Source organism: Budorcas taxicolor, chromosome 5, assembly GCF_023091745.1.
Source record: "Budorcas taxicolor isolate Tak-1 chromosome 5, Takin1.1, whole genome shotgun sequence".
Taxonomy (NCBI): Eukaryota; Metazoa; Chordata; class Mammalia; order Artiodactyla; family Bovidae; genus Budorcas; species Budorcas taxicolor.
The window spans coordinates 71492503-71519946 of NC_068914.1; the positions used below are offsets into that span (position 1 = coordinate 71492503).

The 27444-nt window shown below is 40.7% G+C and overlaps 1 protein-coding gene and 1 long non-coding RNA gene across 4 annotated transcripts in view; one reads left to right on the forward strand and one right to left on the reverse strand.

Moving 5' to 3' along the window:
- The window catches only part of SP1 (Sp1 transcription factor), a 38656-nt gene extending 14588 nt beyond the window's left edge, over positions 1-24068 (reverse strand). Inside the window, exons 1-3 of one of the 3 annotated variants that reach the window (XM_052639566.1) lie at positions 23990-24068; positions 22777-22931; positions 20946-22317 (exon numbers count right to left, since the gene is read on the reverse strand). In XM_052639566.1, coding sequence (XP_052495526.1) covers positions 20946-22317; positions 22777-22931; positions 23990-23996 — 1534 coding nt within the window. In that variant the 5' untranslated portion in view covers positions 23997-24068. Of the gene's footprint in view, positions 1-20945; positions 22462-22776; positions 22932-23024; positions 23151-23989 lie in introns of those variants that run through there. The other 2 variants (XM_052639564.1, XM_052639565.1) reach the window with 2 other exon arrangements.
- On the forward strand, positions 23605-26780 carry LOC128047387 (uncharacterized). Its single transcript, XR_008199339.1, has 3 exons — positions 23605-23719; positions 24258-24504; positions 26652-26780. It is a non-coding gene; the product is annotated as an uncharacterized LOC128047387 (long non-coding RNA).
- Positions 26781-27444: the final 664 nt, after the last annotated feature.

Sequence of the window (27444 nt, forward strand, 5' to 3'; positions counted from 1 at the left end):
CAAACAGTCAGACACGATGAGGCAACTTTGCAAACACATGGAGAGTCATCTGAAGAGACAGTCATCAAATGATTTACAACAGCAATACAAGAAATGGATTAAAATGTAAATAAACTGTTCAAGGAACCAGATGGACTACTAGGCAGTCAGCAAAATTATGATTAACTGAACTCAGAATAAATGCTTATACTATATTATTCTTTAATGATAGGGCCATATATATTACAACAACCTAAAAAAATGCTTATGCTACATTATTACTGAACAAACCAAGAAACATATAACAGGCATACTAAGAAAGTTATGCTAAAAAACGCATACATTAAAATTTATATCAAGTAGAGCAATTTGGTCACACCAAATCGGTGACTGCAATGGGCAGTGCTATTAGTTTGTTTTTTTCCCCTTTCTCTTTCTCATATTTTCTATAGTATAACTCTGTAACTTTTATCATTAAAAACACCTATACAGCAGGAAAAAAATTAGTCTATGCATCTTCTCATTTTTTGGTATATTAACAGTGTTCAAAAAGTATGAAGATAATTCCTTAGTGAAAGTGAAAGTCGCTCAGTCCTGTCTGACTCTTTGTGACCCCATGGACTATACATTTGATGGAAATCTCCAGGCCAGAATACTTGAGTGGGTAGGCGTTCACTTCTGCAGGGGATCTTCCCAACCCACAGATCGAACCCAGGTCTCCTGCATTGCAGGCAGATTCTTTACCAGCTGAGCCACCAGGGAAGCCCCAGAGTACTGGAGTGGGTAGCCTATCCCTTCTCCAAGGGGATCTTCCCGACCCAGGAATTGAACCAGGGTCTCCTGCATTACAGACGGAGTCTACCAGCTGAGCTACCAGGGAATCCCTTAATTCCTTAAGTACAGGGCAATCTACACAAAGATGGCAAAGGCTTTCACCAGTAGGTGTCACTGTAACTAAGTGATAGATGTTTTAAAAGCCCACCCTCCAAGGACAGAGGTTTAAGAAGAAACAAAGATGGGCATGGATGTGCAGTATATGCACAAATTTGAAATGCAACCATTTAAAAAACTACAATTCAGATGGCTTTCCATCAACCATCATGATTCCAAAGCTACAGATTTCCCTATTTTTCATCTCCAAGAAAACCAAGGATTTGAAATCTGATTATTAGTAAAATAGTGAAGTTCTTGTAAATTCCAAGACTTTCATCTACTTCCCATCTCTGTCAACATCATTCCATAGTGAAAACTGTTTTTCACGACAAAGAAATGAACAAGAATTGTCTTACCTTTCCTCCCAGCTCTCACCATACTGATATCCTGGGAAAGGGGATTCACTTTAACATCCCTCCCAAACTAACTATAATTACCTATTATTATTCAGATTGTTATGATTAAAAATTCATTTAGGGAATTTCCTGGTGGTCCAGTGGCTAAGACTCTGAGTTCCCAATGCAGGGGGCCCAGGTTCCATTCCTGGTCAGGGAACTAGATCCATACGCTGTATCTAAGAGTTTGCATACCTCAACCAACAGTCTGAATACCACAACTAAAGATCCTGCATGCCTCAACGAATATGGAAGACCAAAAATTCCAAGTGCTGCAACGAAGACTTGCCGTAGCCAAGTAAACAAATTTAAAAATAAAATTCATTCAAATATATATTAATATATACCAGAGGAAAGCTGTGGAGGAGGAACACAAAGGTTAAGAGAACCAAGCTGGGAATTCCCTGGAGATCAGGGGTTAGGACTCTGCACTCTCACTGCTCAGGGCCCGTGTTCACTCCTTGGTCAAAGAACTGCAAGCAGTGCGGCACGGTGAAAAAAAGTTAACACACACTTTAGATGAACCGACGGTCCAGTGGTTAAGACCCCACACTTCCAATGCAGGGGGCACAGGTTCGATCCCTGGTCAGGGAACTAAGATCCCACACACCAAGCAGTAGAGTCAAAAAACAAAAACAAAAACAGATAAACACAATTAATTCTAACTGTTCATATTCAACAACTGACATTTTAAATTACTGAGAGCCTCTGATGATTAAAATTAATAAGGGCCATTACATGCACTGTACATGGTACAACTGGACAAACCTAGGTATGACTCCTGGTTTCATCACTTTCTGTCAAGGAACTTCTCTGAGCCTTCACTGGCAAAAAGGATACTGAGATAACTACTGACATTACCTAGCACTGTTCCTGGCACTTAGGAGGTGCTCAACAAATCACTATATATTAAGAAAATGAAAGAAAGGTTAAATGTGAATTTTAATGTTGTTTTCCTCCCATCTATACATATACCCTTACTATCCACAGTATGTTCTTTTGAATTTATGTAAGGGAGTTATAACATCAAGTTCAATCATTAGTGTTTAAAATAGCAACAATAAAATACTATAAAGCCAAGAATAAAATGCATAATACTAACCTAACATTTTGTTTCTACTCACTGGATTTACCACTGAAAAAGGATAATCATATTGAAGTCTTCAAATTATATATAATTCATTAATTATGATTAAAACTCACTTGGGGTTGATTAGTAATGCAAAAATAACTGTTCTGAATGCAGTGTAGTTTTGAAAAGAAAAGTGTGGATAAAATTTCATGTTTTCAGAAAACTTCCTAGATAAAATATAGCCAGGAGATGCTGTGTGACAATAAAAGCATGAAAGAATGCTGAAGCAAAGCAGGTATATACACAGTAGAGAGAAGTATCTCATACTCAAATATCCTAGAGGCTCTCAGTAACAGGACCAAATTAATTTCTCTAGTCGGTCCCGAAGAAAAATTCATAATAGTAGCTATCTACCAAGATCCCCTGGAGGAGGAAATGGCAACCCACTCCGGTATTCTTGCCTGGGAAATCATGGACACAGAAGCCTGGCGGGCTGCAGTTCACAGGGTCACAAAAGAGTGGAACACAACGTAGCAACTAAACCACCACCACCATGTTCTAATAAAATTCCTTTTTTTAAGCTTTTTATTTTATACTGGAGTACAGTTGATTAACAATGTTTTGACAGTTTCAGGTGTACACCAAAGTGATACAGTTTATATCTACATGTATCTATTCTTTTTCAAATTCTTCTCCCATTTAGGCTGTTACATAATATTGAGCAGAGTTCCCTATGCTATAGAGTAGGTCCTTGTTGGTTATTTATCTATTTTTTTTTTGGCCGTGCCACATGGCATGTGGGAACTTAGTTCCCTGACCAGGGACTGAACTCACAGCCTCCACAGTGGAAACGCAGTCTTAACCACTGGACCACCAAGGATGTCCTTGGTTATCTATTTTTAAATACAGCAGTGGGGGATTTCCCTGGTGGCGTGGTGGATAAGAACCCGCCTGCCAATGAAGGGGACATGGGTTTGATCCCTGGTACAGGAAGATTCCACATGCTGCAGAGCAACTAAGCCATGTGCCACAACTACTGAGCTCACGCTCTAGGGCCCATAAGCCACAGCTGCTGAATCCCACACGTGGCAACTACTGACTCCCATGTGCCCAGAGCCTGCGCTCTGCAACAGGAGACACCACAATGAGAAGCTTGTGCTTCACAACTAGAGAGTAGCACCCGTTCTTAGCAACTGGAGAAAAGCCCACATGCAGGCAATGAAGACCCAGCACAAGCAAACATAACAAACAAATCATAAAATAAATAAATACAGCAGTGTGTTCATATCAATCCCAAACTACCCACAATCCCTTCCCCCCCTTCTCCCCTGTGAATAAGATTCTTAAAAATACAAGCAGAATAGTAATAATAAAGTACTATTAACAGTGGTGGTCATTTAGTCACTTTAGTCGTGTCTGACTCTCTGTGACCCCATGGACTGTAGCCCACCAGGCTCCTCTGTCCACGGAATTCTCCAGGCAAGAAAACTGGAGTGAGCTGCCGTTTCCTTCTCCAAAAAAGGGGGTGAATATATCAAAAATTCTACCATCCCAACAAATTATTATCTTTTTCCATCTTCCCCTCAACTACTACTTATCTGCACAAATAAGCTTTACATGTAATCATAATACAGTAGCTTTAAGCATAAAAATCTGAACCGATATTAAGAAGTAACTCTTTAGAGGACTCCTGGCGGTCCAGTGATTAAGATGCTGCACTTCCAAGGCAGGGGGGTGTGGGCTGGATCCCTGGTCAGGGAACTAATATTGTACACGCTACATGGCACAGCCACACACACAGAAAGTAACTCCAGATCCATACTATCCTGAGATGCCTGAAGTGAACATGTAAATAGGCACTTACATGTTGGGTACCTTTTAATGATAGGGCTAAGTTTATGCATGAGTAATGCCCACAGTATAATTATATAATATGATGTAGTACAGCTGATATTTTAACACTCCCCACCATAAACTGCAAGGTAACTTTTAATATAACTAAATTTCCCTTCGTCTTAATTTGTGCACATTACTAGATAAGTACTAAAAGCAAAAAACTCTCATTTACACCTAGTGTTACAGGAACACATCACAGCTTTAAACTGTCAATGACAGTATGAGAAAAGGAAAAAAGACAGAAAAGTTACTCCATGAAAATGCACAGATGCTCATTTATGCATCTATGTACTCCTTTTCCTAAATGGTTTCCTTCAACTTTTGCTTACTATGGCAATGAATAATTTAGATGTATGCATTTTATTCAATATATTTTGAGCTTTCTGTTCTCTGTTCTTTTAATATTGATTATATAATGAACCAATCAGCAAACATACTCCTAAGGAATATTCTTATTCTAAGAAAATGACTTAAAATAAGAAAACTATGCTCTATTATATTCTATATTAAAAATATAGAAATTTTTAAACTACTTGAGTATTTAATATGACAAAAGAGAAATAAGCTGTGGCAAACAACTTGATAAAATATTACACAGTAATTTAAAATCACTCCTCTGGAAGTGAAATATATAACAAGGATCCCTACTATTGTGATTGTTATTTAACAAGAATGAAATGAGGTGTAAATATCAGCAAGGAGTAGGTAAAATTATTTGTAGTTGACATGACAATATACCTGGAAAATCACTAAAAATTACTGAAAGCAGTAAGATTGCAACGTAGCCATTATAAAATGAACACACATAAACCAATATTATTGGCTGAATAATGCTTCATCAAATGGATAGACTACTTTTGCTTACCCACTGGACATTTAGGTTGTTTCTACCTTTCAGCTATCATGAACAGTGCTGCTATTTCTGTGTGGATGTGTGTTTTCATACATTTCTGTGTGAATGTATGTTTTCATTTCTCTTAGAAATCTACCTAGGAATAGAATCACTCACTTAATAAAATTTTAATCTAAAAAGTATAAACAGTGATGTTCATCACAGCATTACTTGTAACAATGAAATTTTAGGGTGAAAAAGAAGTACATCAGTAGAGTTAAGCATATCCTAGTACTAACATCGGAGAAGGCAATGGCACCCCACTCCAGTACTCTTGCCTGGAAAATCCCATGGACAGAGGAGCCTGGTAGGCTGCAGTCCATGGGGTCGCGAAGAGTCCGACACGATGGAGCGACTTCACTTTCACGTTTCCCTTTCATGCATTGGAGAAGGAAATGGCAACCCACTCCAGTGTTCTTGCCTGGAGAATCCCAGGGACGGGGGAGCCTGGTGGGCTGCTGTCTATGGGGTCGCACAGAGTCGGACATGACTGATGCGACTTAGCAGCAGCAGCAGCAACAGCAGCTGCAGTACTAACATACCATGAAATTTCCATACAATCATTTAAAATGATGATGATGTTTATTATTTATGAAAAATGTATATGATATACTGTTCAGTAAAAATAATATTATGAAGGACTATAAAGAGTATAATACTATTTTAGTATTAATAAAATATATAGACTTCTTTGTAAATTGTACACAAAGGTACAAAAACATGGCTGGAAGGATGATCACCAAAATTTCAACAACGATTATCTTTGAATAGTTAAAGTTCAATTAATTTTTACTTTATTTTCAGAATTATTTTTATTGTTTAATGTTTTTACCAATACCACTTAACCAAGTTATTTAAAAATATATTTAGGGAGTTTCCTGGTGGCCTAGTGGTTAAGATTCCAAGCTTTCACGGCCTTGGCCTGGATTCAGTTTCTGGTTGGGGAACGAAGATCACACAAACTGAGCAGCGTGGCCAAAAAAAAATTAATTAATTAATTAAAAATATTTTTTCCTATCATCAAAGGTAATGCTCAAAATCCTTCAAGCTAGGCTTCAACAGTAAGCGAGCTGAGAACTTCCAGATGTACAAACTGGATTTAGAAGAGCCAGAGGAATCAGAGATCAAACTGCCAACATTTGCTGGATCATAGTGGGGAAGGAAATGGCAACCCACTCCAGTGTTCGGAGCCTGGTGGGCTGCCATCTATGGGGTCGCACAGAGTCAGACACGACTGAAGTGACTTAGCAGCAGCAACAGCTGGATCATAGAGAAAGCAAAGGAATTCCAGAAAAACACCTACTTCTGCTTCATTGACTACATGAATGAAGTCATGTGGATCACAAAAAACTTTGGGAAACTCTTTAAAAAAAGATGGGAATACCAGACCACCTTACCAGTTAGAACTGGACATGGAACAATGGAGTGGTTCAAAATCTGGAAAGAATACATCAACACTGTATATTGTCACCCAGCGTATTTTATTTAACTTCTATGTAGAGTATATCATGCGAAATGCCAGGCTGGATGAATCACAAGGTGGAATCAAGATTGCCAGGAGAAATATCAACAACCTCAGATATGTACATGATACCATTCTAATGGCAGAAAAGGAACTAAAGAGCCTCTTGATAAGGGTGAAAGAAGAGTGAAAAGGCTGGCTTAAACTTCAACATTCAAAAAACTAAGATATGGCATCTGGTCCCATCACTTCATGGCAAACGGAAGGGGAAAACAAGGAAACAGTGACAGATTTTTTTCTCCTTGGGCTCCAAAATCACTATGGATGGTGACTGCAGCCATAAAAAGATGCTTGCTCCTTAGAAGGAAAGCTATGACAAACCTAGACAGTTTATTACAAAGCAGAGACATCACTTTGCTGACAAAGCTATGTTTAGTCAAAAGCCATGGTTTTTCCAGCAGTCACGTATGGATGTGAGAGTTGGACCATAAAGAAGGCTGAGGACCAGGACCAAAGAATTGATGCTTTTGAACTGTGGTGCTGGAGAAGACTCTTCAGAGTCCCTTGGAATACAAGGAGATCCAACCAGTCCATCCTAAAGGAAATCAACCCTGAATATTCACTGGAAGGACTGATGCTAAAGCTCCAATACTTTGGCCAACTGACGTGAAGAGCCAACTCACTGGAAAAGACTCTGATGCAGAGAAAGACTGAGGGCAGGAGAAGGGGTGACAGAGAATGAGATGGTCGGACACCAGCATCACCCACTCAATGGACATGAGTTTGAGCACACTCCAGGAGTAAGTAAAGGACAGGGGAGCTCGGCATGCTGCATGCAGTCCATGGAGTTGCAGAGTCGGACATGACTAAATGAATGAACAAGTTTTCTAATTTTAGCTCTAGAGAGCTCTATAAAGTAAATGCTTTGAATTTTTCCATTTTCCATACTGAACTGTAATTTACCTAGCAGTCCTTTGTGAGCAACCAGTGTTTTCCCTTTAGATAAGTTATTCTGTATCCATAGGTTTGTGCTACCAAACATGCTCTGTATAAAGAAAAACAGAGGTGGTTCCTGCCCTGTTCCTGTAGGCATTTAAGATCTAGAACACTGACATACCTAAAACTGCACAAAGAACAGCTACCAAATGTCTCAGATATCTGTATGTACTACAGATATCTACATTAAGAATCTACATTACCACAAAGAACTGAGAAGAATATAATCATCATCCTTGCTCTGTAGATGAACAGAAGTCAAGAAGTTCCAAAATCACTAACTTAAGTTGGTTCAGCCCTAACCAGTTTCTCAATTTTCTACTCTGCTTTTGCAACAGAAGATTGAAACAAGTGAGTTTACACACACAATCAAAACAATCATTAATTGATAAAACCACACAGTTTAGCAGCAATTTTTTATAATCTTAAGAGGGCAGACAAATTTTGTGAGTTTTAATATTTGTAATATATCATTTTGTGAACTGGGATAGGGGTAAAAAAAAAAAAAAATTCATTGTACTATCCTTCAAACCTGCCTAGATGTCCTAAATCATTTCACAATCATTTTTGAAGGGGTGGGCTTTTTTGGGGTGAGGGGGTGAAATAGGTGAGACAGGAATTAGCTGAGAGTAAAAAAGAAAGTAAAACAGTGATTTAGTAAAACCAAGTTCTAGAAAGGTAAAAGGAAAAAATAAAACTGTCTTAATGTATAGAAAACCAAACAACTCAAGAACACAGGGACAGAAAAATAACTCATTGAAACAAAAATTAAGAAACCTAATTATCATTAGATGGAGAGTCAACAAAGTGTTCATCAAGAATGTTTTTCTAGCAAACAGTCTGCACCAAGGTTATAACTAAGCCAACAAGAGATAAAGAAACAGAAAATTTATAGGTAATCCAACTACTGCTTTTACCAGAATGGTTTATGAAAGAACAAAGCATACTGGCTGGAGTTTATTCCCTTTGGCAGTTATTGTAGTTTAATGACTACACCAATGGTCAAGAAATATAATGGGCAAGAAAGAACGCAAAGATCTTAGACACAACTTTAAAGAGCAGCCTTCAGCTAAGTAATCAAAATCCTACTTTTAACTGAATGGGAGGACAGAACTTCTATTGAGATATGGGCACTAATGTGTGTTGAGGATCAATATTATGTTATCTGCTGCTGCTAAGTCGCCTCAGTCGTGTCCGACTCTGTGCAACCCCATAGACGGCAGCCCACCAGGCTCTGCCATCCCTGGGATTCTCCAGGCAAGAACACTGGAGTGGGTTGCCATTTCCTTCTCCAATGCATGAAAATGAAAAGTGAAAGTGAGGTCGCTCAGTCGTGTCGGACTCTTCACGAACCCATGGACTGTAGCCTACCAGGCTTTTCCGTCCATGGGATTTTCCAGGCAAGAGTACTGGAGTGAGATGCCATCGCCTTCTCCATTATGTTATCTACCTCATTTAATCCTAGTAATTCCATGGGGGTATCATACTAACCCTCTAGTATAGAGGAGAGGATGAAGAACTTCCCCTAAGTCACGTAGCCAGTTAAGCAGCAAAGCTATGATTTATCTGGATCCTAGTATGTCACTCCCCTGTCCATACTAAGTATCTCCCTCAGGACACACTTTTTCTTTCACAAAGGATTTTCAATTACTGCTAGTTTCAGAACTGGACTTACTTCATCCAGCTAAACTGTTTCACCTTATACAACACAGGATGTGAGATGTGTTCATCTTCAAAAACAGTATTTCAAACAAAACCCCACAGTATTTTGGCTCTAAGATCCCACTTATAGTCAGTCATCTATTTCTCATCCAAAACAGTACTAACTAAACAGAATAACTTTCCAACAACTGTTCCCAATCTTTCAATAATTTTGTGGATTTTTATATTGTACTTTCAAAGAGTCATTTCATTTTCCCTCCTAACAGCATCATAACAACAACAAAAAAAGAGTTCTCTTGAGCAAGCACCTGAGTTTGTTCATAGTACCATGTCTCACAGGAGGTTGGGAATAGAAATAGGGGTAGTGGGGAGGGGATATAAGAAAACAGGAGACAGGACACAATATGACTCATTCATAAACACACCTATTCATGTGCAGCGGTAGGTTTCATCACCAACTTCCATTTCAGGTTTCAGAATGCAACTGCAAGGGCCGGATGGTGCTGTTTGAACCAGAACTAGAAAAAGCCTCTAAACCTGACTTCTGAAACAGAAGCTTATGCTTTCCAAACATAACCTTTAACTGGGTTGGCCAAAGTTTGTTCAGGTTCTTCCATCACATCTTATGGAAAAACCCGAACAAACTTTTTGGTCAACCCCAAATTTTGGTTTCCTCTACGTACAGTACTGTAGAGCATACTGAGCACAATGCCAAGTATGTCCAAACAATCTTTACAGTGGCCCTGGGATGTCTTCCTTTTATGAGGGGGTTTTCAGATAATGCAACATTAGTAATCCTTCAGTGACATTGTTATCAAGAGAATCATTCTGGACAAAGTTATCTATAAAACTGAGGTTTTATGGGGCTTAAAAAAAAAGCCTGCTATAAGTTTGATGCTTAGCTTTTTGGAAATGGACAAATCTCTTGGCTGGTACCACTTTTATTTAATATTATTTTTAAGAACATTTATTTGGCTGTGCTGAGTCTTAGTTATGGCACATGGGATCTTTAGTTGCAGCATGTGGGATCTAGTTCCCAACCACAAATTGAACTTGGGCTCCCTGTCCTGGGAGTGTAGAGTACTAACCTCTGGACCACCAGGGAAGTCCCAGTACCACTTTTATTTATTTAATAAATATTTACTTATTTATCATAGCACAGGCTCGAGGGCAAGTGGTCTTCAGCAGTTGCGGCACATGGGCTCAGCAGCTGTCGCTCCTGGGCTCTAGAGCACAGGCTCAGTAGTTGTGGCGCATGAGCTTAGCATGTGGGATCCCCTCTGGATCAAGGACGGAAGCCATGTCCACTACATTGGCAGGTGGATTCTTTACCACTGAGCCACCAGGGAAGCCCCAGGACCACTTTAAACAGCATCAAATTCCTTTGCAAGCGAAGTTATGATTAAAACCAAACAGTCCATGGAGTAATAATTTTCAGTACTAAGAAAGTAGTACTGGAAAAAAAAAAGAAAGTAGTACTGGAAATGAAGGTGCCTATTTCATATAATCTCTATTGCATGTGCCTACTTCTTAAAAGTTTAAATAAATACCTAGTTCTTAAATTTTAATGGTAAAACACATCTAGATAATGTAATAGAATAATATTTTATAATACCTCCATCCTGGTTATTCTAATAAAATTTTAAGACTTAAGTTAATTAGTCATCATGATGTTTTCAGGAATAAATCAAAGACCTATTAGTAATTAAAGTCTGGATGCATCTGAATTTCACATTTCAGTTAAAAATAATACAATGTGATCATATGTTAGTGTTTTTATTAAAGATAGCTCTGATCGGGTATTTGACTAAAAGATTAATTACCACTGCACCAAGACACCTGGCCATGCTACAATTTCCTAAACCTCTATATGAGCTAGAGGAGGATATCCAATATGGGATAAAAGGACAATTTGTCATTTTCTGGGGCTCAGAGGGGTCAATGAATCAATTCCAAAAAGGGAAATGCTTGCCAGCAACCAGCCATCTTTGTTTTCTGTGGTCATTTGTATATAAGGAATCAAAATAAGAAGGTAAGCAATTACCAGTTACCTAAGCATGATTTATCTTTAAAAGTACGCTTGGGACTTCCGAAGAGGTCCAGAAGTTAAGACTCTCTGCTTCCACTGAAGAGGGCCCAGGTTCAATCCCTGGTCAGGGAACCAGATCCCATGTGCTGCAACTAGGAGCTCACATACTATAACTAAAGATATCACGTGCTCCAATGAAGACCTGGAGTAGCCAAATAATAAATATTAATAGATAAAGAAGTGACTTTTTTTAAAAAGGAAGGAAATCCTGTCACATGCTACAATATGGTTGAGCTTAAAAGACATTATGCTAAATGAAATAAGCTTGTTGCAAAAAGACAAATACTGTATGATTCCACTTGTATGGTATACCTAAAGTAATCAAATTCACTGAAATACAAAGTAGAATAATGACTGCAAAGGTCTGGGAAAGGAGGGGAAATACAGATCTTAAGAGGTATAGACTGTGTTTCAATTTTGTAAGATGAAAAAGTTTTGGAGATCTGTTGCATAACAACATGAATATACCTAACACTACTGACCTGTTCACTTAAAAACGGTTAAGATGGTAAATTTTATGTTACATGGTTTTTTTCCTAAAAATAATTACTTAGGGACTTCCCTGGTGGTCCAGTGGTTAAGAATCTGCCTTCCAACTCACGGAAAACAGATGTGATCCCTGGTTGGGGAACTAAGATCCCACATGCCACGGAGCAATGATCCCGAGCACTGCAATGACAGGGCCCATCTGCCACATCTACTGAGCCCACGCACCGCAATTATAGAGTCTGTGCGCCTCAACGAAAGATCCCACATGACTCAACTAAGATCTGATGTAGACAAATAAATAAGAAAAAAAAAATCAGTTAAAAAAAAAGCAAACTATATTGCCTTGCATATTCTTTCATTTTAAACAATTTTCCCCTAAAACGACATAAATGCCAGGGATTTAACAGTGACCAAAGAAAAATATCATTAAGTACATCACAAAATTTATACAAATCTCTTCCCTCTTGCCATGGATCTGCTTTTACAAACTTGAGCCAAAATTATAGGTAAAAACAGTTTAAGTATTTAAAGGGCATGGCAACATTTTTATTTAAAAATTAATAACCTGACAATACATGACACAGTACAAAGACTAATTTAAATCCAAAATACTGTGGGGCCTATTATCTCATTTACTTTGCTTTAACTCTCATGATTAGTTGTGGAAACTGCATATATGGTTATTTGTTCAGTCATATCCAACTCTTTGTGATCCCAACGACTGCAGCCCACCAAGCCTCCTCTGTCAGGCAAGAATACTGGAGTGGGTCGCCACTCCAGTGGGATCCCCTGCTTCTCCAGGGGATCTTCCCAACCCAGGGATTAAACCCAGGTCTCCCACATTGCAGGTGGATTCTGAACTGGTCCCCCTTAAAATGCACGAAGTGTAGGTAACTATAGCACAATAGCAACTGGAGCTCCAAGAAGGCAAGAGACAATATCATCTGTTCAATGAATTCCAAGAGCCTAACACATTTGATATACAATAAATGCTCAATAAATTTCATTAAACTTGTCTATGAACGAAGCATCAAAGTTAGAACCCACTTCCACTTAACACTTTTGCATCTAATTCTTAAGCCTTGTAGGGAGCAGTTACATTACTAAGTATTCTGATGTTAGTTAAATGCCTATGTAAGTTAACTGAACCATGAGTATTACTGCATTTCTTAACAATATTTAAGAATAAATAAGGAGGCCATTCAAAACGTAATAATGCCAACAGATAATCCTTTAAAAGAATACCAAAAGAAAAAAATTTCTTGACAATATAAAAAATTTTCAAATAGTTTTCAGAGTTACAGGCTTTTTACCTTCTTTAAGACAAATGGGATGAATAAAGATTCAAAAAAAAAGAAGACAAGTGGTCTGTATACATTTAAAGTACATTTTTCTTCACAAATGCAAGAAACTGCCAAAGAATCCTAAGCAGATTACTTTCAGATGTATCACCAGTAACTGTAAGAAATATTATGCATTGTCTGTCTAGGGCCTGGACAAAATCAGGCCCTATACAGTTTCTCCAAGGTTTTTTTAGGACTTCGCTGGTGGTCCAGTAGTTAAGAATCCGCCTGCCAACCCAGGGGACATGGGTTCAATCTCTTGGGGAACTAGATCCCACATGCTGAAGGGCAACTAAGACCATGCACCACAACTATTGAGCCCCCAAACCCTAGAGCACAGGCTCCACAACAAGAGAAGCCACCACAATAACTTGCACACAGCAACCTGAGTAGCCCCACTTGCCGCAACTAGAGAAACCCCACACACAGCAACCAGCACAGCTAAAATACATAATTTAAAAAAAAAAAAAGGTTGTTAAACCATATCCCCTAGTACATCAAGAGATATACATATACTATTTAATCAGAAATATGGGAGTAGAAGGAAGGCACTGAAAGGAAATTTTCAGAATAAAATGGAAAATAGTAGGGACAATAAGGAGAAAGTTTGCTATAAAAAAGTCTCAAATCCATCAAGGAAAAAATTAGGTACAATCAGGGAAACATATCACATCTTCCTAGTAAGGGAAAATAAGGAGGGCTGGGTAATGTGCTGTGCTGTGCTCAGTCGCTCAGTCGTGTTCAACTCCGTGGCCCAATGGACTGTAGGCTGCCGGGATCCTCTGTCCATGGAGATTCTTCAGGCAAAAATACTGGAATGGGTTGCCATGCCCTCCTCCAGGGGATCTTCCCAACTCAGTGATCGAACGCAGGGTTCCCCCACTGCAGGCATATTCTTTACTGAGCCACCAGAATAACTCTCACGCCAATATAACAGCGGACCTTCATGCTTTCAAAGAACTGATTATGAAAATCTCTGACTTCTTTTTTACCATCTTGCTCCTTCCTTCCTTAATGTACTCATATCATTGATTATTTACATTACATTTAATTACAGATTAAATAAATTCAAATTAATAGATCTGGTTGTAACAATTCTGATCCATAACAAGGTTTATAAAAAGGCTGTTGATTTAACCATGCTTTTTGCTTCTTTTTTTTTCTATTTTTTGTCTTAAGTTACAATTTAACTCTTCAAAATAACTGAATTGGGTCAAAAAACAAATCCATGCTTCTACAAGAGAGTAGTAGTGTGGTGGAAATGATATTGATCTGAAGTCAAAAGATCTGTCACTGTAAATTTTGTCAATGACCTCTGACAAGTTACTGAATCTTTCCACACCTTAGGTTTCAAAAGAAGAGTATTGGAGGGAATGAGGGTTTCCAACTCCAGCAATCTTCAGTTTAACTGCTATTAACATGGAGAGTCTGGTTTAATTACAATATGTTTGCAAAGAGCTATAACTTCTAAGCAATCCAAACAGTGTCAAGTTAATGAAGAACACATGGAATAATCTGAAAAGCTCCATCTCAATAGCATTTTACCTTATCTGGATTACTTGCAGCAGACATTTGATTTACTATGAAAACCATTAAATTTTTTTTTCTCAGAAATGTAGATTTGTTTGCTTTGCTTTTGTTTTGGTTTGGCTGAACCTCGAAGCATGACCAGTGATTGAACACAGGCCCACAGCAGTGAAGGCCCTGAGTACTAACCACTGGACCTCCAGGGAATTCCTGGACATGTAGATTTTTAACTGATTCTCTCATCTCATAAAGGGCACGTCTTTGTCTTGACCTGGGTATTTTATATTTTAACCCCTTCTTCGAAATTGTTAAATTATTATTTATTTTGTACATGTTAAATTATTAATTTTGTATACAGGTATAGGGTGAGAAAGATTCAGAATAAATCAGATAGGTATACCCAAACTTGTCAAACAAGTAATATTGCCAGAGCTTAAAAAACACTGGAACAGAAGTACAAATCCAAATTATAGTCCAGATTTGCAACCAATTCTGAAGGAAAAAACTTTCTTCAGAAACTTTTTCAGGGTCTTCTAAAAGGACCAATTCTTAAAACCTAGCATGGCATTAACAATGTAGTCACAGTATGGACATGTACCTTTTAAATAATGCTGCAGATCTAGTATAATAATGTTAAATGTTAGGGATACTATTTTGACATCAGATCTAGTATGATAATGTTAAATGTTAGGGATAATACTATTTTGACATCAGTTCAGTTCAGTCACTCAGTCGTGTTCGACTCTTTGCGAACCCATGAATTGCAGCACGCCAGGCTTCCCTGTCCATCACCAACTCCTGGAGTTCACTCAAACTCACATCCATCAAGTCGGTGATGCCATCCAGCCATCTCATCCTCTGTCGTCCCCCTTTCCTCCTGCCCCCAATCCCTCCCAGCATCAGAGTCTTTTCCAGTGAGTCAACTCTTTGCATGAGGTGGCCAAAGTACTGGAGTTTCAGCTTTAGCATCATTCCTTCCAAAGAAATCCCAGGGCTGATCTCCTTCAGAATGGACTGGTTGGGTCTCCTTGCAGTCCATGGGACTCTCAAGAGTCTTCTCCAACACCACAGTTCAAAAGCATCAATTCTTCGGCGCTCAGCTTTCTTCACAGTTCAACTCTCACATCCATACAGGAGACAGGGATCAAGACCATCCCCATGGAAAAGAAATGCGAAAAAGCAAAATGGCTGTCTGGGGAGGCCTTACAAATAGCTGTGAAAAGAAGAGAAGCAAAAAGCAAAGAAGAAAAGGAAAGATATAAGCATCTGAATGCAGAGTTCCAAAGAATAGCAAGAAGAGATAAGAAAGCCTTCTTCAGCGATCAATGCAAAGACATAGAGGAAAACAACAGAATGAAAAAAGACTAGAGATCTCTTCAAGAATATGAGAGATACCAAGGGAACATTTCATGCAAAGATGGGCTCGATAAAGGACAGAAATGGTATGGACCTAACAGAAGCAGAAGATATTAAGAGGTGGCAGGAATACACGGAAGAACTGTACAAAAAAGATCTTCACGACCCAGATAATCATGATGGTGTGATCACTCACCTAGAGCCAGACATCCTGGAATGTGAAGTCAAGTGGGCCTTAGAAAGCATCACTACGAACAAAGCTAGTGGAGGTGATGGAATTCCAGTGGAGCTATTTCAAATCCTGAAAGATGATGCTGTGAAAGTGCTGCACTCAATATGTCAGCAAATTTGGAAAACTCAGCAGTGGCCACAGGACTGGAAAAGGTCAGTCTTCATTCCAATCCCAAGGAAAGGCAATGCCAAAGAATGCTCAAACTACCACACAATTGCACTCATCTCACACGCTAGTAAAGTAATGCTCAAAATTCTTCAAGCCAGGCTTCAGCAATATGTGGAACCATGAACTTCCAGATGTTCAAGCTGGTTTTAGGAAAGGCAGAGGAACCAGAGATCAAATCTTCAACATCTGCTGGATCATCAAAAAAGCAAGAGAGTTCCAGAAAAACACCTATTTCTGCTTTATTGACTATGCCAAAGCCTTTGACTGTGTGGATCACAATAAACTGTGGAAAATTCTGAAAGAGATGGGAATACCAGACCACCTGACTTGCCTCTTGAGAAACCTGTATGCAGTTCAGGAAGCAACAGTTAGAACTGGACATGGAACAACAGACTGGTTCCAAATAGGAAAAGGAGTATGTCAAGGCTGTATGTTGTCACGCTGCTTATTTTGACATACCTTCCACAAGAAATATGAAAAATACACTTGTTCTTCAATTAAATGGCAAACTGAAAAATTTCAACTACTTATTATCTATTAATGTTTACCCAATCAGTAACTTACAAAACATTATGTAATACAGCTTTTCTACAGGTGTTCCTCTTACATTTAAAATATTTTCAAGGAGGGACAACAAAACAATTAGAACCAAGAAATGAGCAGAACTAGATTTTTAGTGCCAACATTTATATGCTACTTTACAATGTAGAATAAAGAGAAAGGGAGATCTGAGAACAGAACAGACACTAAATTTTTCCAAAACACTAGGCACCCTTGTGCTCTTGTTATTTAATTAAGAACTAAAAGGACCACATTACACAATGCAATGATATTTAACAATGACGTCATTGACAGAAAGCCACTGGAATAAATAAATAGGAACAAATGAAAAACTCTCAAGACTGTCTTCTCAGTCTTTCCAAATCAATCAAGGCACCTAGATTTTAAAGATCTTTTCTTACACTGAACTCATTTAAATTACACTTATAAAATCACACTAAAGAAAGCAAATGATGCTGAAACATTTGATGTTATAGTCAATAGAAGTATATTATTTTAAAATAGAAAATTCTCTTGTATGACCCTTTGCACTAGAATGATAATTCTGGACACATTTAAACCAACTAAACCTACTTAACACTTATGTTCAAATGAACTAGTCTAAAATACAACTCTGTTAACAAAACAGGTCTCAGCAATCTGACCCCAAGTTTAGTGACACTGTTGGCAAACCAACTCTGGTATCGCATTCAACTTAACTTCTAAGAGGAGACATTTTCCTGACCCCAATAAAACTAAGCAGATGTGAAATTTTTATTTTTAGTGTCTGAAATTTGCTTCATGAGTCAATTATAGCTATCAAGGAAATATGTTTTATTCTCTTGCCAAAGCCCAGTCCCGCACTCTTTGTTAGGCAGAACTCCCACGAAGTCATCCAAACTAAGTCTTTCAAAATTGGCCCCTCCTCAACCTTGGGGAAGAGTTTTTTGAACTTAGCCAGGGCTGAGAAAAAAGTCTGAAGCTTGAAGCTTAAAAAAGAAAAAACAAAACCCAGAACCGAGATCAGAGCGTATAACTACCAAATGAGAGGAAAAGAGTGTTGATAAAAGAATAAAGGGGACAGGGTGTTAATTTTTTCAAAAAGGAAAAGCTGCTCACTTAAAAAATAACAACAAAAACTAAGAGCCAATAGATCATTCCACATTACCGGGTGGTCCCTACTTCACTATCACCCACCAGTGGGAGAACTGTGAAAAACAGGAATACAGAGATGGGTGGCTGATTTGGGGTCTAAGTTTGTGCCTTTGCCTGTATATTCAAGCAAACAAATAAATATAATGAAAGTCAACAAGAGAACTTAGAAAAGTTTTAAAAGATGACTTTTAAAAATAATAGATGTGGAAATTCCCTGGCCGTCCAGTGGCTGGGACTCTTCAATTTCACTGCTAGAGGTGGGAGGTGGGGGTGTAAGGGTTCAATCCCTATTTAGGGAACTAGGATCCTACAAGAAGCCATGCGGTAGGGCCAAAAAAATAAGACTGAATCTATTAAGTGACACAGAAGCTGCAGTCTTCCACAACCATTTAAAAATAATGGCTCCCTTTGCAGAATGCTATCTACTTACCTATCTTACAACATGAGTTCATATTAATCGCTCTTTCCACTACATCATACTGCCAAGAGGCTGAATTTTTCTAATAAAATAACTATATACCAGAAAAAGGGGTAAAATGAGAGACTTTGTAGCAGCCAGGCAACAGCTAAAGAGCACTAAGCTTCCAGGAAATGACTGCATTATCTTTCATTAAGGCTGAAGTCAGATCAATTGAAGGGGGAAAAATGTTGCACAACTATGACTAACCAGAAAGGAGGAAACACATATCTTCAAAACCACTATTAACAAAGCAATCTCAACTCTCACAAAATGGCCTTTCAGAGCTTCATTCTCTTCTTAGTGAATGTCAAGCTGCTACTATCTTATAGAAAGGCATGCGTTTTCTAGAGCTCAGAGACCATCAATAACAGCTAGGAAGGTAGCCCTATCCTATGACAAAGTAAATGGCAGACTTCCCCAGACCATGATTTAGCAATGAAAGTGCCTCATAACTGTTCCTTGGAGCTCAAGTTATCAACCGTTTACACATTGCAAGGATCCAAATTAATACTATCTGCAACAATCTCAATAACTTAAGACCAAAGAGAAAACAAACACACAAATGTAGGTTACCCAGAAAGTGTCTAATTTTCAAAGCTGTTAAGTTCAGTTTTTATAAACTTTTCCTATTTCTACTCACATAATTTTTAGTCTATAAACACTTGCCAGCTCTCTAGCCTTAAATTTCAAACTAACAAAAGATATATTTTCCAAAAGATTTTTAACAATTTAAAGCATGTCCCAAGTTGAAACATGACATCTCTTGTCCCAAGTTAAAATTAATAGGTAATGGATGCGCCAGACTAGAACTAACAGCGAGTAGTCTCATAACATACGTGCTTCCCAGTATCTCAAAGTCCTTATCGGGAAAAGAAGGCAGGAGTATGAGATGATTCCTAAGGTCTCTTTCAGCTCTAACCTTCTATTTTAAAAATTCCAATTCACTAACAAAATTTCTGTCTGTTAAGGCTCAAAATGTAGTAATTTTAAACATACAAGACTGTAAGAAAGCAGTGAACTTGAGCAGACCTCCCCACCACAGATTTTCCTAAGCTGCAGGAGGCAGGAAATATGGTTGCCTATTTGTTACCCTCTCTTACATAAGAACCAATCTAAACAGAATGAGAACTCTATAATAAAAGTAAACAATTAACAAATCCACAGATACACCATCAGAAGTAGAAGTTCAGTGGTATTAAACTACTTCTCATCATAATTTCTATATATCATGCCAGAATATAAAGATGCATATGTATCCTAATGTGCTTCATTAAAGATTAGTTCTATCAGCATGAAATTTAAAATGATAAACTCTAAATAAATTCTCACCGTTTTAAATAGAGGTTTTAAATTTCAAATTAACCAATACTAGTAAAATACAGTTCAAAATAAATGACTGAATAGTAGTGTCAACTGATTCAACATACATTCCAATATATACATCCCCTTCCTTGACAATTCTCTTTCCCCCTCAAAGTTCTTACTTCTCAATTCCATCTCCCCACTCCACTCTGTGCCCCACTTCTGTTCTCTTCCACCTTTCAAACATACCCTAGTTTCAAAGCAGTCTAGAAAGTGGCTCTCTAATCTAGAAAGTATTAGAATCACTACCTAGGAGGCTTAAGAAACAAAACAAAAGAAAATCACCTAGGAAGCTTATTAAAAATATACATTAATACTTTCAAGCTAAGTAGGAGTTGAAAAAATTAAACCTCAAAGGGTAGCTCTTCTGGTTAACTAAAAGATTAACCAGGGAACTTAGTTTGTTGAAGTCCTTTGGAATCCATCAGTTTTCCCCTGCTTACAGTTTGTGAGAAATATCTGATGATTTAATAACTACCCTACAGATAAGTTTATAATCCATTCCTATCAGCAGAGAAGAACCCTCAAGCCAAATAAAGCCCTCAAGGTAAGAATATTTTATATTTTTAAAAGGTTGCAGAAACAAAAAAGTACACATAACTGAGAACTTATGTGGCCCACAAGGCCTAAAATATTTACTATCTGGCCCTTTAAAGAAAAAGTTTGCCCACTCTTGTACTGTAGTACCAGGCACTGAAAGTACAGAGACCCCAAGGACACTACCCAGAAATGCTCCTTTCTGGACAGATTAACTGAAGAGGAAAAAGTTCTTATTAAGTCAGCTCTAAATGACTTAGAATCATTGCTATTTCTCTAAATGACTTGCCCTCAGAAGCACTACCCTCAAAAGATTCTACTCCCTCTTCTTTAGACTCAATGGTTTCAGCTGAGATGCTAAGTAGCTCTAGAGATAAATGCACAAGATTTCAAGTCTTACCTGAGGCATTTGCTATCGCCAAGGGCAGGCTTGGAAGCTGGTGGACCTGGATTCCTGAAGCACCCAATGCACTGAGGTTAATGGTCTGGAGGCCAGGCATGGAGGAGAGCTGAGCAGCATTCACAGTGACTGTGCCGGCAGGGATGGAGGCAGCTGAGGCAATAGGTGTAAGGGTGGTATTGCTGCTGCTGGTCTGCCCCAAAGAAACACCCTGCATTGGGGCCAAGGTGATTGTCTGGGCTTGTGGGTTCTGAACTTGGAGGTTCTGCAGCTGAAGAGTCTGCCAGCTGACCTGTCCATTGGGCCCCACTGTTGGTGTCCGGATGATGATGGGGCCAGAGTTTGGAACAGCCTGAAGCTGAAGGTTCTGGAGGGTTTCCTGGGAGATAGCTTGAGTTGTAAAGGTCTGCCCTGACAATGGGGCGGCTTGGAGGGCCTGAAGAGCCTGTCCCCCTTGAACCAGCTGAGGCTGGATGAGAATTTGTTGTTGTTGCTGTGTCTGCTGGTTTTGCTCTCCCTCTTTTTGTTGACTTGCTTGCAGTGAACCTCCAGATGTCTGGTTCTGCTGGATGTTCAGAGTATCAGATCCCTGCAGCCCGCTGACCCTCTGGGGTGTCTGGCTCTGAGAGTTGGTCCCTGCTGATCCGCTGGTGGTGAAGTTCATAATTCCCATGTTGCTGGTGGTAGTAGTTGTTGAGTAGCTATTGGCATTGGTGAAAAAGGAGCTGGAACTGGCTTGTGAAGATACCAAACTGGCAGAACTGATGGCAGTCCCTGAGGTGACAGGCTGTGAGCCACTCTCCTGGGACCCAGAGCTGCTGATCGTGACTGCCTGAGAGCTAGGAGTCAAGGTAGCTGCAGAAACGCTGTTGACAGGCAGCAAGGTGATATTCCCATTCAGGGCCACTGGTACGTTGGTCACATACTGAGTCTGTCCTGAGAGTACATTATTAGCCAGGCCTTGAAGGGGGACAGCCTGCTGGAGTAGGTTTGGCATAGCAGCAATGATGTTGCCTCCACTTCCTCGATTTGTGATGATCTGTTGGTTTGCACCTGGTATGATCTGTATCTGACCTGAACCATCCTGCTGCACTTGGGCCCCAGTGGCAGCAAACTGCAGCTGTTGCCCATCAACGGTCTGGAACTGCGGGATTACTTGATACTGAATATTAGGCATCACTCCAGGTAGTCCTGTCAGGACTTGCTGGTTCTGAAGGTTGGAAGTGGCAGCCACAACATACTGCCCACCGGAGACCGTGCGATTCTTCGAAGACTCACTGCCATTGTTGCCGTTGGTACTGCTGCCACTCTGTTCCTTCGAGGTAGGGGTAGCCCCAGAGGAGGAAGAGATGATCTGCCAGCCATTGGCACCCTGGGAAAGTTGTGTGGCTGTGAGGTCAAGCTCACCTGTGCCCCCTGACTGGCTTGGGCCCTGGGAGTTGTTGCTGTTTTCATTGGGTGACTCAATTCTGCTGCAAGTTGCTGCCAGCAGAGCCAAAGGGGATGGCTGGGATTCCTGGCCAGAAATAAGGGAGAGGAAAGGAGTTACTTTAGTGATACCCATTTGCCAGACCAGGGGGCAGTGTAACAGTGCAAAAGGGGAAAAAAAAGAAAAACCCAACCAAACAGAAAGTTGGATCTATCTATACTGTTGAAACTCTCATTTAGGGGGATCTCCAAGTCACTTGTCTCTCTGTGCTTACTTCCCTATCTATAAAATGGTTTAGCCCTTCCCCAAAATTTTTTCTGTAAAAAGACAGTCATCTACAGTCATCTAAGGATATTTACAGCCTCTCAGCACCTTCCCCATTCTGTCAGGATCATCACTCACCTGCCCTCCTCCTCCGCTGCTGCTGTTACTGCCTGCGCTGCTGCTTCGAGCCTGAGAAAAGGCACCACTACCATTTCCATTGCCCCCGTTATTGCCACCAACTCCTTTTTCAATCTTCACCACTGCTGTCATTTCATCCATGGAGTGATCTTGGTCTAGAAATAATTTTTAAATAACTTAAAATTGGATAAAGCAAACTTAAAAAGTGAGAAAGGATAAAAGAGGCTGTGATGAAACAAACGACTAACAGGAAGGTGAAAGGCGCCAGTATTAAAACAAGGATTCGGGGAGAAGGAACAGTTGCAGACCAGTAGGATGTGATCTAGGCTCAGTGATGCCAAAACTGGACCTCAATTCTCCCTTGCACAAAATTAAACTCAGAAACCATTGAAAAGGTGCTTTTGGTACAGGAAATACGAGGGTCGGCGGGCATGTTGAAAAAGTAACCTAGGGGGGAAAAAGGATAGATAAGGCATAAAACATGTGGGTGGATGGAAAGTTTGCTAAAAACTAGGGTCAAAGGAAATGGAGAAAGAGAAAAACTCAAGTGTAAAAAGTAACAAAAGGAAAGGAGGAGAAAGGGGAAAAGAACAGATAAAAAGTTTGGGTGGGGAAACATTTATAAATACTAATAAGGGGCTAAAGAGGTCCAGGGATTAGAAATCAAGCGATTCGGGGAGGCTAGAGGGCGGGCCCTAGAGGGAAAGGGCGGTTTCGGGGTGTGGGGCGTGGAAAGGGCGGGACGGTAGGGGGGAGGGGTAATTTACGGGGGGAGGGGTAATCTACGGCAGGGGGGGAAGGGAGGAGGGCCTTGGGGCCGGCGGCGACCAGAGGGCGGACCAGGGAGGCGGTTGGCCCGGGCGGGGCCTGCTCTGCTCGGGCCGCCCCCGCGGCTCCAGCCCCCGGCAGGAGGAGCCTCAGGCGGGCAGCCGAGTAGTGGGGGGTAAGGCCCGTCCCCCGTGGCCGGGGCGGGCAGGGGGCGGGCGAGGCCACGCTGCCCCCTCCCCCGGGGCGGGTGGCCCATCCCCCTCCTCCTCCTCGGAGGCCCCGCCACTGCCCCTTCTCCCTCCCTTCCCTCCGCCCCGGGCGGGACCAAGGCCGCCGCCGCCGCCTCCCGCCCGCCCCCCCTCACGGCGGGGACCGCCCGGTCAGCCCTCGCGCGCGCCCCCTCACTCCCCTCCCACCCCTAAGCTTGGAGTGCACTCATCCTTACCGCTCATGGTAGCAGCTGAGGGACGAGCTCAAGGGGGTCCTGTCCGGGGGGGTTGGGGGGGGCCAGGAAAAACGCGGACGCTGACGAGGCAAGCGAACCCGGACCGGACAGGGAGGGGGGGGTAAGGAGGAGGGAGCAGCGCGCCACAAGCCCGGCCTAGGCCCCGCCTCTTTACTGCTGCCCCGCCCAATGAGGGAGGGAGAAAGGAGGGACTTGCAGAAGAAAGACGGGCAGATTGCCCAATGCCAAGGCTCGCTTGCTCTCTCAGGCGTGTAAGACAAAGTTGCGTGCGTGGTGTCCGCCCCAAAAGATCGGCCTCTCAGTTTTAGAGGCCAATGAATGAGGCAGGAAGTGAAGGTGGGCAGGAACTAAAGATGATGGGCTTGGTGAAGAAGCCAGTCAACTGCCAGGCGGGCTCCGTGAGTAGGAGGGATTGGAAGAGCTTTCATTGGAATGACAGAACAACAACCAACCAGAAGCTTGGACGTGCCTGGGCAAAGTCCTAGTGGGAGGAGGTAAGAAGTAGACAGGAATGGGATAGGATGAAGCAGATCAAAACCAATCAGAAATCAGGCGGGCAGCCAGGAGAGTTATGATTGGATTAACACTGAAAAGAGACGCGATGGGACGCAAATTGACGTATATAAAAGCCAATCCAACGCCGCCTGAGCTCTGAGGGCAAGAACCTGGAGTGGGCAGAGGAGAATTGGCCTCTGCCTCAGTCGTTCGGTCCAATGAGGTGGCGCGGGGGGAAGTCAGCCACCGCCTCCACTTGGCCGATGGGCGTTACCAGAGCCGGGAAGAACAGGGCTGTGCCAAGAGGAGTCCGTCGCCATTTTGGCCCTCCTCTGGGGACGTCTTTACAGTGATTAGGTAGCAACGCTTCAGCTGAATCGTGCAGCTCAACAAGTGTCAGGCCGAGCCTCTCGGCGCAAAGTTTTGCTTTGACACCAAGGCTCCTTTGAGTCTTAATTTAACCGCTCTTAAAAGTACTTCTCGAGTCTCACCCCTTTAGGGGTGGGCGGAGAGGCAGGCGGATGCCTCTGAATGTGGTGTAAGCCCTGTGGGTAACAGGCGCAAGAACTCTGGTGAGAGTTCTCACACAGCCAGTTAATGAGGTGACCGATTTGTGAGGTCTTTGTGAGACTCCAGCAAACGCCATTTTATTAAATTCTCCCAATTTGTCTGGTGCTGGCTACTTAAGGCGGGTTAACTTTTCAACAGCTTGCATTTGGAGCTAAACTATGTTGGAGAACCTCCCATAATCAAGGTCCTATAAGCCACTTTCCGCTGCCGCTGCCCCCTTAATTGTAAATACGCTGTAAGCCAAGCAAAGTAGCAAAATTAAGTTCTTGCTTTTTGCAAGTGCATAAAAGGATTTTCCCTGAATTTCTGGCCTCCCATTCTGCCTTTCCTTTATCCTAGTTTTTGTGGCAGCAGCCTGGGTGACTTGTCAATAACGTGACAAGGTCATGTCTTTTCTCACTTGTATGTTATATGTTGTCACTTTATTATCTACAGTTAAGCACTTAATATGTTTTAAAGTCTGGATTCCCCGAAACTGAGGCTTCATGTTTCTCTGGGCAAGGCCAGAAGGTAAAAGCCTACAGAGTTAGGTGCCTAGATCAGCTAAGTATCTTGCATTCCTAATGTCATTCTCATGAGGAAGTTATTAGTATTAGAGGCTAGTAACTATTTTGTACGTTGAGATAGTAGTATTTTTTAAGTTAAGAAATTGAGGCTAGGAAGTGACTTCCCCAAGATCACAAAGCTAATGAGTTGTGCCAAATTTCAACTCAGAATAATCCCACCGGAAGCCCTATACGTTCTTAAATGAATAATGCCTGTATAACCATTTATAAAATTGAGCTTAATTTTTAAAATGGGCTTAAACTTTTTTTTTAAGAAAAGCTTTTTGTTACCTTCTAGCTCTTAAAATCCTGCACGTACTTCCTGGATAGCTTACATGGTATCATCTTCTTTTATAACTTTATTACAAAACATCACATTACATTTCTATTACTAGCATTTCTAAGTCAAAGTTTCTCAAAATAGAATATCAGGGAATCTTTATCTATCCTCTGGACTGCTTTTTTTTAGAAAGGTAGATTCCTAGACCCCATCTTAGGCCTAATAAATGCTAGTCTCTGGAGAGGGACAAGAGAATACAACTCTTTCAGGTGATTAGTCCCTAAATCACAGTTTAAGAAGCACTAAAGGAAGAAACTTGAGAGAAGAAACTTCCAGAAGGAAAGAAACTTCCTGGAGGGAAGAAGCTGCATTGCTCATCTTTGTAAACCAAGCTCTGGAGATTCCAACAGCTGTTTAGTTTATTTAGCAAAAGACCACACCCAAACTTGCTGAGGCGGGAGGAGGGAGGAGGAACTAAAACTGTGGCGTAGTCCTCTGAACATTTCTAATTTAATCCTTTCAACCAATGTAAGAAATTGTCATGCTCTTCTCCAATACTTTAAATTATGACTGTTTTGGTTAGTTTCAAAGCTTTTTTTTTTCTTTTCCCAGTAGTTCTAAGCTAGTCTAAGCCAGAAATGGGAACTAGGGTTTGGTTTTATTCCAGGTAATGAGAAAAAAGACCTAGCTTTAGACCCAGAAATTCAAGAGCCACGCTCCTTTACACAATACTCTCTCTTTGCTTCTCCAGGACGAGACAGAATTCAGAACCTGGCCTGTGAGGGACGTCCTCAACATAAGCTTGTTTAATAACAGTTTCTGAGAGCAAATGGACATGTTGTCCAATTCGTCTGTGAAAACCTGAATAGATTTTCTTTCGACTAAACAAAAAAAAGAATAAACTTGTTTCAAGTTTGTTTTCATAACCGTTGGTGAAATCATTTAAATAACTCCTAATGACTGTGTTTAAAAAGAGCCATGTGGATTGAGGGTTGTCTTCATTCAAAACCACTCATAAGAACGCAGGCACCAAGTGCTGACGCTCCAGTGTGGTAATCGGCCTGCCTTGCACCTATTCAGGCTCATCTTCCCTGTCTACTACACTCTGAGCCTTCACTTTGTTCTTTGTTGAAGTTTTCCGCTAAAACATGCTTTCTTGGGTCTCCAAAATTTAAAAGTACAGTTCACTGAGCTCGTCCTCCTTCTGGGCTCATAACTCTTATCTTTGATATAAACGAATTTTAATGCAGTCTTTGCTAACTCCCCCAGTTACGGTAAACTCTATCCACCATGCTCTTTTTACATACATCCATTAAAGGTATCTAAATATCACATCTCCAGTCAGACAAAGTAATCTTGAGGGCCGGGGGTGATGCCTTTTCACTATGTGTCCTCAAGGCCTAGGATATAGTTCACAGTAAACACTTGATAAATGAAAGGGGAAGCCCAGTCCCCCAAATCCTGAATAGGTCTTCAGATAGTACAACGCCAAGGATTGATTCTCAGCCTTGGGTTGGTTGCCTTTTTCAAGTTAAACCTGATTT